This window comes from Balaenoptera ricei, chromosome 1, assembly GCF_028023285.1.
Source record: "Balaenoptera ricei isolate mBalRic1 chromosome 1, mBalRic1.hap2, whole genome shotgun sequence".
Taxonomy (NCBI): domain Eukaryota; kingdom Metazoa; phylum Chordata; class Mammalia; order Artiodactyla; family Balaenopteridae; genus Balaenoptera; species Balaenoptera ricei.
This window is the reverse complement of record NC_082639.1, coordinates 101595280-101611229: the sequence shown is the minus strand read 5'-3', so window position 1 is coordinate 101611229 and position 15950 is coordinate 101595280. Positions and strand designations below refer to the sequence as shown.

General features: G+C 44.4%; 1 protein-coding gene across 3 annotated transcripts in view; it reads left to right on the top strand.

The window, feature by feature from the left end:
* Positions 1-10549: 10549 nt before the first annotated feature.
* TSPAN2 (tetraspanin 2) overlaps positions 10550-15950 on the top strand; it is a 41487-nt gene continuing 36086 nt past the window's right edge. For 2 of the 3 annotated variants that reach the window (XM_059901223.1, XM_059901214.1), the window contains exon 1: positions 10550-10692. In XM_059901223.1, coding sequence (XP_059757206.1) covers positions 10624-10692 — 69 coding nt within the window. In that variant the 5' untranslated portion in view covers positions 10550-10623. Of the gene's footprint in view, positions 10693-10737; positions 10825-15950 lie in introns of those variants that run through there. The other variant, XM_059901232.1, reaches the window with a different exon arrangement.

The following is a 15950-nucleotide window of genomic DNA, read 5'->3' as shown; positions in this document are numbered from 1 at the left end:
CCATATATTTTCTGTTTTCTTTGCTCTTCATTTCTCCTAGCAACTCTGACTGTCCAGCTGGGACCATTTTCCTTCTGCCTGAAATACATTTTTTTAAATTAATTAATTAATTAATTTATTTATTGGCTGCATTGGGTCTTCGTTGCCACGTGACACCTTTCTCTAGTTGTGGTGAGTGGGGGCTACTCTTCGTTACAGTGCATGGGCTTCTTATTGCAGTGGCTTCTCTTGTTGTGGAGCACAGGCTCTAGGTGTGCAGGCTTCAGTAGTTGTGGCACGTGGGCTCAGTAGTTGTGGCTCGCAGGCTCAGTAGTTGTGGCTCACGGGCTCTAGAGCACAGGCTCAGTAGTTATGGTGCATGGGCTTAGTTGCTCCGCAGCATGTGGGATCTTCCCAGACCAGGGCTCGAACCCATGTCCCCTGCATTCAGGACTGGCGGATTCTTAACCACTGTGCCATCAGGGAAGCCCCTGAAATACATTTTGTAGTATTTTCTTTAATGCATGTCTTTTGGTGGCAAAGACTGTTTCTATTGGCCTGAAAATATTTTTGTTTCTTGTAGTCTTGAAGGTTATTTTTGCTGCGTACAAATTCCTAGAATGGCAGTTATTTCTTTCAGGACACTGAAGGTATCGTTCCACACTCAGAAGGGTGCAAACAAGCAACTTTGTCCTTTCTCACCACGTACCCAGGATATCTGCTCTGCAGCAGTCATCTTCACCACCCCTGCATGAAATCTCAGGCAGTACCCAAAGCTGTCCTGGTGCCTTCCAGTTAATAAGAATCCCAGTCCATAATAATTCAAATCTCCAGCTCCTCATTCCATCTAAGACTTCCCCCAGCCCTAGCCTGGGCCTATCTGAGACTAAGAAGCCTGAAGGGAAGAGACTGTGGTAACTCCCATCTCTTTACCCCATCCTCCCCCTCCCCCACTCTCCAGGGTCAAGTACGCAAAGCAAGCAAAAGAAAGATGGTCTTACTTGACCCCTAGAGGTAGCGCATGTCCACATTAGTTGTTTTCTCTCAAGGGCCACTTTGCAAGGTCTCTGAAGCCCCCTCCCCATCTTTAGCTCTCTTGATTTGGGTAAGGCCCCTTCCAGCCATGCAATCATGAATATCTCTTAAGCCCCTGACTTCTGATTGTCCCTACCTCTGCTGGGAACTCCTCTTGCACAAGGTCTCTTTTAGGACATCCCAAGTCCAGGTCTCTCCAAAGGGCCCATGTCTGGTCCACAGGAAACACTTGTGTCATTAGGTCCTGTCACTCTCATTGTAGCCCTATCATGAGTCAAGGACCAGTTCTTCTGTTCCTCAAACTCCAGGGGACATACATCAAGCCCTCCAGGGGTTTTCTTGAAGCCTCTTACAGCTGACTTGAAGTTGGGGAAGGAAAGCATCCCCTCCCTCACTGCTCTCCTTGGTGAAGTGCGACTGACCCTCTCTTTTCAATCTGTCAATGTACTCTTAGCCTTCTCTTAGCCAAGATGATAAGGGATGCCCTTGGGTGGCAGAACCAGGTTTCATTCCATCTTTTTGCAAGTCCTACATAGACAGTGTGATGATTATTATTTTGGATGTGTCTGTGAGGATGTGTCTATGTTCAGATTAACATTTGATTGGTAGACTGAGTAAAGCAAGTTGCCTCCCTAATGTGGGCAGGCCTCATATAATCAGTTGAAGACCCGAATAGAACAAAAAGTTTGAGTAAGAGGGAACTCCTCCTGCCTGACTTCCTTGAGCTGTGTGGTCTTTTCCTGCCTTCAGACGCCAACTGAAAACATCAGATCTTCTTGGATCTTGGGCCTACCAGCTTTCGGACTGGACCTACACCATTGGCTCTCCAGGGTCTCCAGCCTAAGGACTGCAGATCTTGGGACTTCTCAGCCTCCAAATGACATGCGCCAACTCCTTATACTATATATACACATACATCCTGTTGGTTCCGTTTCTCTAGAGAACCCTGCCTATGCAGATAATCTTTCACCTTGCTTTAGAATGTAAGGGTCCTTAAGTACCTATGACTTTGCCCTCAGTCTTTTGGGACTTCTGTTGAAACTTAGAAACAAAAAGAAAAGTCACATTAAAATAATACCAGCTGATTATTCTGTAAATTTTAATTAATTAATTTCCTAATTCAGATGATTCAAATGAGGATCATCTAGAAGACACAATAAACATTCAGACTTAGAACTTATACCTGAATTGGTTATGTTCCTCTCCTTCCTCCATCCCCCTATAAAAGTGAAAATTAAAATGAGTATGTTATTCCCTACTCCTAAGGTTGTCCTGTGGAAACAATCAATTATCCTTTGAGTTTGCCCCCTTCTCCTGTTTCATAGTCCTCTCTTGCTTCATACATGCCTGCACAAGCACGTATACAATCCTTCCTCTCACCAGCAAACACCAGAAGCTGAAAAATAATGAGAGGAAGCCATAGCTGCCTGAATGCTGCTGGGAAAACATTGTGAGAGGAGAGCTCAGTAACCTGTGACCATGGAGATAGTTTGTAATTAGCAAACCAAGGCCCTCACCTTCCTTCCTTCTCTGGGTATCCAAGACATGGTTGGTTTAGAAACCCTGAGCCCACAGACTATTTTCCAGTAACAACTGCATAGCAACAGGATTAATATGCTGCAAACCCAGCAGTCAAAACACTGCTCATGTCCTGCTTATCAAAACCAAAATCACAACAGTGGGCACATTGGGCTTCTTTTTCCAGCACTAGGGCAGACTTGATATCCTGAACTACCTTCTCCATTGAAACTAAGCACTGGAGAAAATATTTAAGCAACTTTTAAAAAACACATTGCTTAGCTAGCACAAAAGGAAGGGAATCTACAAAGGCCAAAATGAAGTGAAAGCAAGAACCCGAGGAAGTAAGCAGCTACCAAGACCAGCTTTGGCCCCGAGTTTCTGTTTCAACAGTTGCAAAGGCTTGGGGTTCATGAAGTAAAGCCTGAGATCCCACTAAGGTAAGGAGTCTATTAGGAGACCCCACCCAAACCTCGTGCCCCCTCCCAAGGGCTACACCTTCAAGGTACGAGTAGATAGGAAATAACCCCATCATGCAAAAGGATATGTACGTATTTTGATCATGGTGAGTAGGGGGAAATCTCCCCAGGGAACTTGTAAAGCCAGCCTGTAAATGCACTTGTTATCTGAATTAATACTCTGTGGTAGTGCCTTAAGATGATTTGCAGAAGTCAAAGTATACCCTCTCTGGAGGAACAAAACCTCAACTGAGGACTCAAAGAATCTCTACAATTTTCCAAGGAAAATGAGCAGCTTACAATAAGAAAAGAAAGAAGAAAGAAATCACACAATACACAAGGAGGCGAGACACGAAAATCCAAGCAGCATATTCCACAGCCAGCAAAATCAGATGACAGAGAGTTCAAATATTGGGATTATGAGATACAGAAAACAAAATCTTTCTACACCTCCACGCTTACCTATTTTCTCCTGTCTCCAGATGTAAATCCCCACCAGCGCTCTGGCTCTCAGCCACTTTCTATTTCTTCCGAGACTCTGCCCTTGCTTTACTTCTTGTTCAACCTTTCTTTCTCCATAGACACCTTCCTCAAGGACTAAGAACATGTCCAGATCTTTCCCATTAAGGAAGGAAGGAAAGAAAAAAGGAAAACTTGCTTCCCCCTTATCTTGCTTCACCTCTTTAGCTAAGCTTCCGGAAAGAGCAATCATCATGAGCTCCCCACTGTCTTTTCACTCCTAAACTGCAGTCTGGCTCCAGCACAGCTGCCTCCACTATTCTGAAATAGCTCTTATGCCAGTTGTCAAGGCCCTAAATTACCATAATACCAATTCCAATGGACTATAATCCACCTATTATTTCTGAGGTATTTGTACGGTGGCCATTCCCTCCTCAGAAGCTCTTTTCTCCCTCGGCCTCTGTGACATCACTTTCTTCTGAGTTTTCTCTTACCTCTCTGGTCATTTCTTCCCAGTCTACTTTGAGTGTTACATCTCTGCCCACTTCCTAAATTGCTGTTGTTCTTAAGTTTCTGTTCTCAACCCTTTTCACATTCTCCCTGGCCATATCATCCATTCTCGTGGCCTAAAACAGCCTTCCATCTCTGGGGCATGCATATAATGGCAATGTAAGAAATCTTTCCAGAGGGTACTCCCACGTGAATAGTTCTAGAAGAATCAATTTTCCAGATCCTCAATTTTCACATGTATTCCTTCCTAGAATCAATCTGCCTGAGAATATGCCTGTGATCAAGGTGTCTTCCCTCACAAGCTACCTCTCACTCATCTGAAATCCGATTACAGTACATTTCTCCAGAGTTTATATAAAAATCTTTGGGCCAGCAACTTGAAAAATTCCTTAGGTACTGAGACCACTAACAATGACATTAATATAGTGAATGACTATAACATGGGTAACAAATGCTCTTGTCCGTTAGAAGGGTTCCAACTATGTTTTCAATAAAATTGAAGAAACACTAAAGTTGTCAGCTGATTGATCCTTAGAAATAGTTTTTTTTTTTTAATTAATTAATTTATTTATGGCTGTGTTGGGTCTTGGTTTCTGTGCGAGGGCTTCCTCTAGTTGTGTCAAGCGGGGGCCACTCTTCATCGCGGTGCGCGGGCCTCTTCACTATCGCGGCCTCTCTTGTTGCGGAGCACAGGCTCCAGACGCGCAGGCTCAGTAGTTGTGGCTCACGGGCCTAGTTGCTCTGCGGCATGTGGGATCTTCCCAGACCAGGGCTCGAACCCGTGTCCCCTGCATTAGCAGGCAGATTCTCAACCACTGCGCCACCAGGGAAGCCCAGAAATAGTTTTTGATGATAGATCAGTATGTGAATTGGGGCATACAATTCAGAAGGGGTTTAAAGAATTGATTGGCGTTGCTGTAACAACTCCTTCCATCCTCATCTACTTATTTGTCTAAACAAAGTTTCTTAGCATTAATATCAAAGCAATAAAAAATACTAAGGGAAATTATACTGAGCCCTGTGTTGTTCTAGCAATAAGGAATATTCATTCATGGATACATGAACTAGTAGAAAAAAATCCCAACCCTACCAATCTCACTAACAGATGCATTTCCAGTAATATTTTATGTTTAATGATTGCTTATTTAAATTGTATTTGTTATTTTAATTAATTGTATACTAAGAATAATTTTAACGATAACTCAGCCTAGAAGAAATTAATTAACACTCAGAGCCTTATGGTCTCAGGAGGAAACATTAATTTCTTTTAATAAACATATAATAATATTTGTTTGAACAAGTATAAAAGAACATTCAAGAAAAATCTTTCACACATAAAAATGCATTGCTTTAGGATTACACTTCATGGAAAAAGTGAAATAAAATACAAGTTTAAGGAGGAAAAAAAAGAAAGACATAAAATTTTCACCGTATTAAAGAGGAGTTTTTCATGTACTTTTTAAAATAGACGATGAATATATACAAATGTTAAATCATTATGTTGTACACCCAAAATTAATATAATGTTGCATGTCAATTATACCTCAATTTAAAAAATTATTTTGAATTAAGTTTCTCATCAATGAGGAATGTTTAAAAATTGAAGACACCATCATCTACAAGTCTTGATCAAAAATTTCATGTTGTCATTTCAAATATCAAATCTGATAAAAGAAAAAAAATGGATGATGGTTGGTAGCCGATCACACTGGTATTTAGTTTCTATTGAATGCATTAAAATGAGGGATGTGACCATTTTCTTTTAAAATGTCAAAATTTGAAATACATCAGAAATGACATCTTTTGCATATATTCAAACTTATAATAAACAATTTTATATGTCAACAATGTGTGAGGGTAAATACTGTACAATTCCATTTATATAATATTGTGTAACAGGAAAAACTAATCTATAGTAAAAAAAAAATCAAAACAGTAGTTTTCTCTAAGAGAGGTGGGGTCATGGATTGACTGGGAAAAGGTACAAGGGAACTTTTCAGTTGTGATAGTAATGTCCTACACCTTAATAGGGTTTGGAGTTAGAAAGGCAATAGTATTTGTCAAAAATCATCAAAGGGTATGCTTAAAATGTGAACATTTCATTCAGATAAATTTTATCTAAAAAAAGAAAGACTATAAGCAAATATTTGAACTTATTACTGTTATTCTTTCTGAAGAGTTTAGGGGTAAAATGTATTAATGTCTAAAATTTATCTGGAAATGCATAAAAAATAAGATAGGCTGACAAATGGACAGATGTAGAGGTAAGTAATGTAACTAAAGCAAAAAACATTTTTTTAAGTTCAAACATTTTTATTAATTCAAACTATTTGTTGTAGTTCCCAAAAGCTATGATTTTCACAATAAGGGCTACGTGAAGAAGGCTTTCTATATTCTTTGATATATGCAGACACTTGCTAAACGGAGTTGATAGTTGGTGTGAATTTTAAAATTTTAAATGCAGCTTATTTCTTAAAGTAGAATAATATCTGCAATAATACAAACTGAAGATTGAATCTGATAAAGTATAATATTAAATCTGATTTGTTATGAGTAAAAATGCTGGTATATTACATTTTTGGGTGTACTATGCTACTAAAATGCCTTAAGGGTAATTTGAGGATGCCGATGGAATTATATGACTTTTAATAAACTGGAAATAAGTTATGTATGGGTGTGCTTGACTGACATATGCCCTACCGACAGTATGTCACAAAAATAGAAATATACAAAAATGTTATACATCACTAGATATTGATTCTTGTAAATCATGATAAAATTTCTGATTGGAATTTTTTTTTATAACATCTTTATTGGAGTATAATTGCTTTACAATGGTGTGTTAGTTTCTGCTTTATAACAAAGTGAATCAGCTATAGTAGAATCTAGGAGGCGAGTATATGGTGTTCACTGCTCAATTCTTTCAACTTTTTTGTATGCCTGAAAATATTCATAATAAAATATTGGGGGAAATGTGCAAGGGAGAATATATTTTTTCATAATTCTTTTAGGGAACATGTGAGCAAAAGTTTGGAGACCACTGGTTTCTATTATCATTTGCTGATGAATCTTTAACAACTTACAGTCCAAACCTCTCTCCAGAGTCCCAATCATATTTCCATCTGTCTCCTGGACACATCATCTGGATTTCCCATCACATTTAAAACTCAACAGATCTAAACATGAATTGATTGTCTTCATATGTCAGTTAAAATATCATCAGCTACAAGTAACAGAATATAAGTGTCAAACAAAATGAGGGTTATTTTTCCTACATAACAAGAAACCTGGAGATAGGTGCCTGCTGGTGTTGGTTCAGCAGTTCAATGATATCCTGGCTGGCAGGTCTGCAATTCTCTTGGCCTTTCCTCATAGTCACAAAATGTTCTACAGCTCTAGGCATCATGCCTGAGTTCAAGACAGGAAAAAAGGGAAGGAAGCAAAGCCAGTGACAATTGAACTTTTTTTTTTTTAAATAAATTTATTTATTTATTTATTTATTATTTTTGGCTGCGTTGGGTCTTCGTTGCTGCGCGCGGGCTTTCTCTAGTTGCGGCAAGCAGGGGCCACCCTTCGCTGCAGTGCACGGGCTTCTCATTGCAGTGGCTTCTCTTGTTGTGCAGCACGGGCTCTAGGTGCACAGACTTTAGTGGTTGTGGCGCATGGGCTCAGTAGTTGTGGCTCGCGGGTTCTAGAGCACAGGCTCAGTAGTTGTGGCACACGGGCTTAGTTGCTCTGCGGCATGTGGGATCTTCCTGGACCAGGGCTCAAACCTGTGTCCCCTGCATTGGCAGGCGGATTCTTAACCACTGCACCACCAGGGAAGTCCCACAACTGAACCATTTACCAAGACAATTTCGGGTTTTCCAAAAAACCTCCCAACAGACTTCCACATAAATCCCATTAATCAGAACTGTGTCCAACTACCACCCCTACCTGCAAAGGATACCAGGAAGCAAGTACTTAACCTTCCTATCCTCTAAATTGGACATAGGATTGGGTGACAGGTGAACCCACCTACAGTATCTGTAACATTCTCCCCAAAACCTGCTCCATCTTCTATAAGCTCTATCTCTGTTAATGGTTCCATGATCTGCCTAGTTACTCACCCAAGTAAGAAACCCAGGAGTCATCCTCTCCTCTCTTTCCCCTCCTATCCCTATATTCCAATCTGTCTTGATCTTTCATCAAGTTTTTGCATACCTCTCAGATCTGAGCCTCCTTCCTATACCCATTGCCACTGTCTCAGTTCAGGTTCTCCTTTCTTACCTGAACTGCAATAGTAGTCTCTTAATCAGTCTCAAGCCTTAACTTCAAAGCATCCTCCATGCAGCCCCAATTTGACTAAAAATAGAAATCTAACCATCTTACGCCCTGCTTTAGCTCCTGTCTCTGGCTTTGCACAACGTCTAGTTTAAAGGCTAACTTCCTTATTTCATTTAATGTAGTCTCCTACTTTCATATAATGATGTACTCTTGAACATGTGTTATCAGTTAGGATACCCTAGTCCTGTCAAGGGTCAGCTCCCCTAAGACACAGCTTTGTTGGAGGGTGGGTGGCTGGGGAAGTCTACCCTCAAAATCTATATCTGTTATGTTAGGCAGGCAGCCCTCTGTCTCTAGTGCATGTGTGCTAAAATTGTAGTGTGAAAGAATAATAGATTTATAATAGGGGTTCTGTTCCCAGAGGGTCAAGAATATATAGTCTCTAAATGTATTTTGTCTTAGAGACATAAAATTCAACAATATATTTAAAGTATCATGTCATTGTTGTTCATTTAGTTCAGAGATTTACTGAATGCTCACCATGTACTAGACACTCTTCTTTAGTTTAGTTCTTTTCTTTTTTGATAGATCAGAGACGACAATAAGTGTTTGACTGAAACTAAAGATGTGCCTCTTTCTGCATTCCTAATGACTTCCATCTCTGCCTCTAATTCACTATTTGGGGCTTATGCTTATTACCAGAATCCACACCTTCATTTTTCTGTCTTCTCTTCATTTTCATAAGTAAAATTTATGAGATATTCAAACAAATGTCCAAAGACACAGATGGCAAAGACGGCAACATGGTAGCAACTGACTGGTAGAGTACAACACGGTGACAGCTAACCCTTATATTGTACTTACTTACTCTGTGCCAGACACTGTTCTAGGTACTTTACAAATATTAACTCATTAACCTTTACAATTCCACGACGTATGTACTAGTGTCTCCATGTTGCAGATGAGGAAACTGAGGCCCCAGGACAGTTTTGCACTTTTGTGAGCTGACTGAAAGCTGTGCCCTAGCACCATCCCCCTCACCTCCCTCTGCTCCACTTGGGCTGCTCCACTTCTCACAGGCCCCCCAGGAGGCCCTGGCTTCTCCAGCCCCGTGCTCTGGCACGTGCAGCCCCGTCTGCTTTTCCCCTCTGCTCAGACTCATTCAGGACTCGCTCAGGCCCACTTTCCTCAGCAAAGCCTTCCCTGCCCAGTGCCAAGAGGGCAGTCGGTGCTTACCGGAACCTTGCCCCACCTCCTCACCGTGCTATAATTTGCTCATAGATCTGTCTCTACCACCAGACCCAAGGCAACAGGCCTGGCTGTCTCCTCATTGTGAGTCCCTGGGGCTTGCTACTATTCCTGGCCTATAACGGGCACTTAAAGTTTCACTGAATTAATGCATAGGCTCCCTGGATTTTACACTTTCTTGTCGCCCCGTACTGCCCGGCACCACGTGTTGCAGACACTTAGTCAATGGGAGTGGGAGCCTGGTTTCCCCACCAGACCCCTAACTTAATAAAACAAAGCGAAACAAAACCTTCCCCCCTTTTCTCCCATTTCCACATCACAACAATCCCCGAGGATTTCGATTCCTTTCCTAGCTCTCCCATCAATCGAATACAGCAGGACCCGGGGTGTCTGACTCCCCTCCTCTGGCCAGGCCGAGCAGGATGGGTCGCAGCCTTCTGGGCGCAGGGAAGCCGCATCCCACGCCTTCTTCTCCCAGTTCTTGCCTATTAAGGTAAGAGTTGGCGTCGCGCGGAAGGGGCCGAGGGAGGGTCCCCTAGAAGCTGCTTCCGCGGCCTATGCGCTCGCAAGGCGCTGGGGAGTCACAACCTGGGACCCGGTGCCCCGGGCCGGGTGTCCCGCGACGGGTACTGCCAGCTCCTGGGCGGCCTTGGGTCCTACTTATCTCTTCTACCCGAGGCCATCTTCCTAGTTTCCATAGCCACCAGGGCCGTGTCCTTATTCTCAACCATCACCGCAGGCCTCAAATGAGTCTCTGCACAGAGCGCTGATTAAATGGGTCTCGGGTCCCCAGTGGACGCTCCTTCCTCGCAGATGCTCCGATAACCACCGCGAGCGGGGTGCCTGCGGGGCGCGTCGCCCGGCCTGGGGAGGGAAGGAGGCGGCCTCTCGTTCCGGGGGTGAGCGGGATACCTGCTCCTTCTGGCCGCTCGACCCCCACCCAGCGGCGCTCCCACCCATCGCCAGCCTCTTGGCTCGGGGTCCTCCCCGGCCCTCTCTCACCCTGTGCCGGCTCCAGCCCCGCCACCCCGCCCCCCGCAGGCCCCGCCCAAGGCCCCTCGCGCTCCGCCCCCTCCCCGCCGGCTCCCGGCGCTCCCGGAGCTCCGAGCCCGGGCCTGGGTACTCGGGATCCCGCCGCCGGGGCCGCAGCATGGGGCGCTTCGGCGGGGGCCTGCGGTGCATCAAGTACCTGCTGCTCGGCTTCAACCTGCTCTTCTGGGTGAGACCCGGAGCGGAGAGGGCCGGGCAGGGGAGGGGGCCGGGCGGGGGCGCAGGGCAGGGGTCCCCGGGGAGCTGACCGCTGCGGCGTCCCAGCCGGGCTCCTGAAGGCAGGGTGTTCAAAAAGACGGAGGTAAGAAAAAGGCAGACAAAGCGGGCGGGGTGGGGAGGGGGGGGAGGGAGGGAAAGATGGAGGGGGAGAGAACCGACAGAGAGAGAGATTGAGCAATGAGAAATGGTGAAAAGGGGGGAGACCCGTGCTGTTCTTCCCTTTGAGGAACCTCTCTGCCTCGGTTTTCATCTGGAGCCTGGTAACACCAGGTGCGGGGCCACCAGTTTCTCCGCGCACACACCCCCTTCTCGCTCTGTCTTTCCGCTGGAGCAGGGGCCCGCCAGGGCGCCGGGACTGCCAGAGGTGGTGCCCCATCCGGCGTGTGCAGAGACATCACCTGGCTGTGGCGGGCTTGTGTAGGAAATTGGGGGTAGCGGTGGAAGTGGTATTGCGGGGCTCAGCCTTTTTCTGGGCATTAGGGGAGGGTACCGCTGGATGGAAGGAGGCGGTGGTGCTCTTCTGTGAGGGAATGGGCGGAAGGGAGGGGCTTCCAAGGGGCAGCAGCACCTCCCCACAACCCCCAGCTCCAAGCCTTTGCTAAATCCTACTGCTCCCAGAGATGATCTCATTCAACTTTGCATTGAATGAACAACATTCCCAGGATTAGTGGTTCACTGGCTGATAGGGCCATGGCCCTTGTCTCCTGTATTACTGGGACAAGATTAGGGCTAGACCATCCCTAGATCCCTGGATATTCTGTCTCAGGCCCTGAAGGACTGGGAGACAGGTCTGAAAATTGTCTTGTCTGCGCATTCCCTCTTGGGCTTCCTCAAGGGAATGTCAGTCACTATAACTGCTCAGACAGACCCTGAAGGAAAATACAGATCTTGCTTTGGGTGAGGAAGTTCTTAGAGCTGGGAGGGAGCAGCAGGGGGCTGGGTGCTTTAAAATAACTAGGATAGAGGAGGGTGCTGTTTGTCTTATCTGCTCTGGGGAGTTTGTTTTCCCGTGACTCCAACTAATGAATTATTGAAGGATGGTCTCTGCTTGTGTCTGCCAACCCATTAGCCCAGATGCCTGGGTGACTCCAGCAATTCCAAGCTCTCAGAGGTCAGGCTGCCATCCTCAGCATCCTGCAGCAGGGGAAGGTGTGAAGGAGGTACCCCATAGACAGCCCTGAATTTTAAAAATACACATGGCTTTTGTACACTTGGACATTTACATCCAGCATACTATCGGGAAGGGCATTTCTAAAGGCCCTTTATGTTGTGCTTTTTAATAGTCTGGCTTAATTTCAAAAGCTGTTAATTATAAATGTCATGCTTTAGTGACACTCTTCACTCTCACTGCTTACAAATTCAAAAGAGGTTTTATCTAAGTCTGAGAAGGAATTCTTAGGCTGGGTACAGTGCTTATTTAGTGCCTGATGTTGTGCCAGCCTTTCCAGAGATAACAGGCAACATTTATTGAGCATTTTCAATGTGTCAGGGACAGTGCTATGCACATTGCATTCATTATTAACTTAATCCTCACAACAATCCTGATGTGCATACTATTATTATCCCCATTCTTACAAATAAGGAAAAACGGAGGCTCCAATAGGTCCACTTGCCCAAGGTCACACAGCTAATGAGTGGCAGAGGTGGGACTCAAACTCAGCCTTCATGCTCCTAAGCACAGTGGTACAGGTAGTTAACCAGTGGTTCTCAAAGTGTGAGTCCTGGGCTGGTAGCATCAGCACCTCCTGGGAACCTGTCAGAGATGCACATTCTGAGCCCCATCACAGGCCTGCTGAATCAGAAATTCTGGAGGAGGGACCCAGCAATCTATTTAAACGAGTCCAGGAAATGCTTATGCATGCTCAGGTTTGAGAACCACTCTGTTAAAGAATCAATGCACAAGAATTGTAAAAATAACTTATATATGTAAATATAAATAAATATATATAATTTATATTGACAAAAGTATATATATATATAATTTATAAATTAAAAATACTGTTCCCTAAGCTGCTAATCTGGTTAAGGAAATGACCAATGAATATAGAACAACAACAAACAAAAACGACAGCATATAATCAAGTGACAAATTTCACACCTCTGACTCTAAACACAGGAAGGAAGGGAAGTAGGAACAAAGCAATGTTAGAGTGCCTATCATGTATTAGCCACTGGAGTTAAGCAGGACCTTTTATATATCCGATCTAATTAAGGAGTTCACAGCAATAGTGAGGAGTTGGGACAGTTCTCCTGAAGAAGGGAATGTTTAAGCTGAAGCTCAAAGGACTGGTAGGATGGAGGTGGACAAGGGTGAGGGGGTGACATGCCACCCACCAGCAGAGGAACAGAGCAAGGGTGAGTGTGACCACCATCTGATCAGGCTCAAGTGCAGAGATCGCAAGCGGAGTGTGCTTGAGCAAGTTATTTTTACTTCTAGCCCTGTTTTCTCAGCTGAACAATTGAGGTAAAAGAGTTGTTGAGAGGATTCAAAGGAAATATGTAAAGTATCTGACTTCACCTTCCTGTGAGCCCAGTATGCAGTAAGTGCTCAAATTTTTTTAATTATTATTTTTATTATTAAGTGCCTGGCACATAGAAAGCATTTAATAAAAGTTAGCGCTCTTTCCCCAGAGTCCCTTAATATCGGGGAATAGTGTATATATTTGCCAAGTAACTTGCAGCTTGTCGTTGTTTTAGGATAACTACACACTGGCTTCTCAGTTTGTACTTGTGGATTTTCCCCACTAGAACTTAGAATACTCTGAGAGCAGGAATCTTTTTCTGTCTTGTTCATCGATATATCTCTAGCGCCTAATAGTACCCAGCTCATAGAAGGCATTCCATAAATAACTGTAGAAAGAATTGATGAATCTGCAGGTTAGAGAACTTGATACAAATGGCCTTCCCGATTTGCAAAGGTAATCAACTGTCAACTTTATCTGGAGGACTGAGCAGGTCTCTTCCTGCTCATTCCCTGTCGATTTGTTCTTTGTACAGATTGGGCCCAGGAAGAGAATATGGGGCCTTCCTCACTCTCAGTTCCACGGGGAATGGGGACCAGGGACCAGCAACAGCCACAGACAGCTCTCCCATGTCTATAACTGTACAACCAAAGGGAAAGGGGCGACCTGAAACGGGCTCCTAATGATTTAGAGGAAAGCAGTTGTTTGGGATAAATTGTCTAGATATGTACCTTCATTGTAACTGAGGGAACCTGATTCCAGAAAAGCCCCACCCTAGTTTTTGAAGTTGTTTTTTTCCTGGTTAGAGGGTTTGTGGGAAGTTTGGGGAAGGGGGAGAGGGCAGGGGACAGTTTTCCTGGAAGGACAGGCGTTCGCCATGACTTCAAGCGTTCTATTTACACACTCTTAGATGCCTGTGTGCCTGCCCTTCTGAGGTCTGAGGTCCCCCTGGGTGACAGCACTTCCTTTCCTGTCAGGAACTCACCAGAAGGCAGCCGCAGAGGCGGGGTGGGGTATGTTTTGTGATCTGCAAATCGATTTGCGACCTCCTTCTGGCAGCTGGGTGAAGTTTCCCTAGGCTGTGCTCCTGGTTTTATAAACATTCAGCTAGAGCCTGTCAGAGCCAGCAGAGCTCTCCCCGGCCCAGAGCTGCTGACTGTGCTCACCATTGAATTTCAACAAAACAAAAGTAAAGCCTGGCCCCAAGCCCCACTAAATTAACTTCTGTTATCGTGGCTGATGTCTAACATGAAACCCCTCCCAGTATCTGTCATGTCTAAATTCGGACATTACAGTCAGATAGCATGGCATGGTCCCATGCCTTTCACTGCGATCACCTTTTTTTTTTCCCCTCTGTTGCATAGTAATATAAATAAAACACCACAATCTACCAAGCCACATATGTTGGTTTAAAGAAAAAAAAAAAAAAACCTGGGGTCTGTTTATTCCTTGGTTTGTTGTTGTGTACTCAGCGTTTTCCTATCATTGTGCTGTGTGAGCTGCTCAGGGTTGCCGACCAACAGGAAGCAGGACCGTTCATTGTTGAAAGTCAGATGCCATATATGGCTTGTTTGAAGTTGCTCTCCTTTCCTTCTCACTGTTATGAATGCAGCTCTGGAGTTTCACTTGGTGATGCCTAACAGGTGCTTTTAGGAAAGACTGTGTCTCGTGGGCTTACGAGATGTCTGACTTGTCTACTCCTCTTTCCCAAATTCATTTCAAACAGTAGCTTCAGAGCTACCACCTGTCAGAAAGACTGGTTTAAAAAAATACCTGAAGAAAGTATTCTATGGGGTCCACCCAAAAGCTAGACCACCCCAGAAGGCAGATAGGAATTTCCTTGGCCCTGTCATTGGATAGTCTCCATTTCTGATTTCTGTCAAGGTGGGGAGAGAGCGGCAGCCTCCCCTATTTTGGACAAGAGGGGCCCAGTGGTGCTGGGAGGGGCAAGGACTCTATGATAGGAGCCAGCCTGCAGAAGCCAGAGCTATGGTTCCAGGAGACTGGTAGACCTCGGCCAGGTCTAGGCAGCGTGGCAATTCATATCCACGAATTCAAAGCCTGGAAGGTGGATACTGGCATCTCACTTCCTGGGTTTATTCCTGGCCATAGTATTTACTGACCAGGGGTGCTTGGTTAGTAAGCTGTTTAACCTCTTTGAGCCTCCATTTTCTCATCTATATAATGGACATAATCAAGTACCAACATCAATGTATGACCTTGGTGCAGATAAAAGAGTAAATATGTGTAAAGTATTAAGTATGGTACATGAGATAGTAAATATTCAGTATCATAAATATTACTGGTAGTCATATTTAAACACTAGAAAACAAGTGGAATCTAGAATCCAAGAGATTAATAAAGGTAAGGAGAAGTAGGAAACAGGTGTCCTAAGTCCAACCAACCAAGCAAAGTGGCAAGAGTCTTGTAGCTTATCAAAGGCCTGAAGTCAAAAGGAGAGGTTCTTTCCTCTGCAATTAGTCACTCAGCAAATATGTGCTTACCACCAACTATGTGCCCAGCACCCTACCAAATGCTGGGCATTCAGAAATGGTTAAGACACAGTCCTTGATCTTGAGGCACTCAAAAGACCTTTGTTTGGTGCTCCTTTGTGCCTTTGAGTATAGTTTACTGTCTCTCTAATGTCTTTGCTCCTCGGGGCAGGGAGTGTGCTGTGCTGGTATCCTCCTTCTTCCATCTCTCAGCACCTAGAATAGCTTCAGCGGTCACTGGCACAGCTCTGGCT